The 1,955-nt window shown below is 34.6% G+C and overlaps 1 protein-coding gene across 1 annotated transcript in view; it reads left to right on the top strand.

Annotated features, from left to right (window-relative positions):
- LOC107641280 (probable RNA methyltransferase At5g51130) overlaps positions 234 to 1,955 on the top strand; it is an 8,356-nt gene continuing 6,634 nt past the window's right edge. The window contains exons 1-2 of the mRNA XM_016344775.1: positions 234 to 357; positions 831 to 896. Of these exons, the coding sequence (XP_016200261.1) occupies positions 234 to 357; positions 831 to 896 (190 nt within the window). The remainder of the gene's footprint in view (positions 358 to 830; positions 897 to 1,955) is intronic.

Below are 1,955 nucleotides of genomic sequence, written 5' to 3'. Positions count from 1 at the left end.
TTCCTTGTTCCTTGAACAATACAATCTTCAAAATTCAAATGCATAAGAAGAAAATTATAAAAATAAAATTTCAAACTCCCCTCAAACACACGCTGACTGGATGAGAAACTTTAACGGTCCACAATAACTGATTACTAACTAACTACCAACTGAAAACCCTTTATATTCAGAAATCAGAAGCAAATAACTAACTTTGTTACTTGCACTTCAAGCAATTCTTTGTTTATGCAACAATGGCAGAAAGAAGAGACTTTGACCTGAATCAGCTCTCATTTCAGGATTCATCAGAAAGTGAAACTGAAAGTGAAGGTGGAAGCGAATCTGAATCTGAATCTGAATCAGGAGCTGAAAGCGAAAGTGAAAGAGGAAAAGGATGAGAAGAAGGATCGACTCGTTAGAATTAGGCAATATGGCAATTTCAGAGGATACTATAACAAACGAGTATTCATCAATTTTCTTTGTTTTTGCTTTCTTCTTTTCATTAATGTCAACTAAAAGATTCAAACTTTACAATGCCCATTTGGTTTTGATGATTCCAGAATGCAGGGACTCCTGAAAAGGATTCACGTTTAGAATTCTTGAGAAAGGAATGGTTTGAAGACAAGGAGTGTCTTGATATTGGTTCCAACGAGGGCACATTAATTATCTCCATTGATATTTTCATTGTCCCTCTAAAGATTCAATCTTTCCTTATTCATACTATTGGAATCTTAGAAATTTATGTTTTCTTGGTGTGCAAGTTAACTAATGACAAAATGGCACTGGGTTTATTAGATTGTTCTTCTGCTAGCTGTTATTTCTAGGTGCTGATTCTTTGTTCTTTTCCGCAGCGAAAATGTTCCGGTGCGAGAGCATTCTTGCAATTGACATTGATCCTGGTATAATTGCATATAAAGGTCAGACTAATATCAGGTTACGGCTCACACAAGAGTCACCCTATTTTAAAACTTGTTTAGCTTATATAGCTATATATAGAATACTAGTCCTCTAAAAAGTCTATATAAGACGAGGGCAAGGATTCCTATTACTACTAGCCATGGATTATTGATGGCTGACGGAACAAGAAACATTGTGTTGAGGCAGAAGGAGTTGCTCTAACACGCAGGCGTGGGGTCCCTGTGTTGTCCAAATGTGGGTACCCAGAGAATATTGTGCTTGTCCCATCTCCAGTGAGGACTGTGGAAATAAAACTATAAAAGGGTGAGAACCTAAGCGGTATTACACAGAAAACCTTAAGGGTCCGAAATTTAAGTCTAAGCGTTTGCAAGATTACGGCGGCGAGTCACACAAATAATTACAAGTACAGAAATAACAATCACAATTACAAAAACAATCACAAATACAGAAAAATACAGCAACTAAGTATAATGTCTGTCTAGTTCTATGGAGACTATGAGTTCACTATGGGTTTACATTCCACAACCCAACATTACCTAAAAACTAGTCCTAGATATGATTTTTCCAATTGTATCGGTCTATGCATATGTGTCAATGTAGTTAAAATACAATCGTTACAGAACTTGACGCTATGATATACCTACATTGGAAAATAGTGATCTTCTGTCTGTGAACGTTCCCGATATCATTATTTAATCAGCCGTGGATTTCAACATAAAATGGACATCTCCACATCTTATGTTTCAGGTTCTAACTAACTTGTTTTGCATGTCTTGACTCTAATGTACAGGTTTAACTTTTATGGATAATGTCGACTTCATTAGGTAGTTGGAGTAAATTTTGACATAGTATTTTTATATTAAAGCTGCTTACGTCAGAGAATATGTCATCTTCAAATTCATTTTTTTAGATGATTGAATAATATAACAAAAAAGAGTGTTAGGAGCCAGTAGAATTTGTGATGTTTAACCATCAATTAGCTATCATCAATATTTTTAATGGTGTGAGATGTCATTTAATAGTATAAAATTAATTATTTTTTTTATAATTAATTATTG

Source organism: Arachis ipaensis, chromosome B05, assembly GCF_000816755.2.
Source record: "Arachis ipaensis cultivar K30076 chromosome B05, Araip1.1, whole genome shotgun sequence".
Lineage (NCBI taxonomy): Eukaryota > Viridiplantae > Streptophyta > Magnoliopsida > Fabales > Fabaceae > Arachis > Arachis ipaensis.
This window is presented reverse-complemented; position numbering and strand designations above follow the sequence as displayed.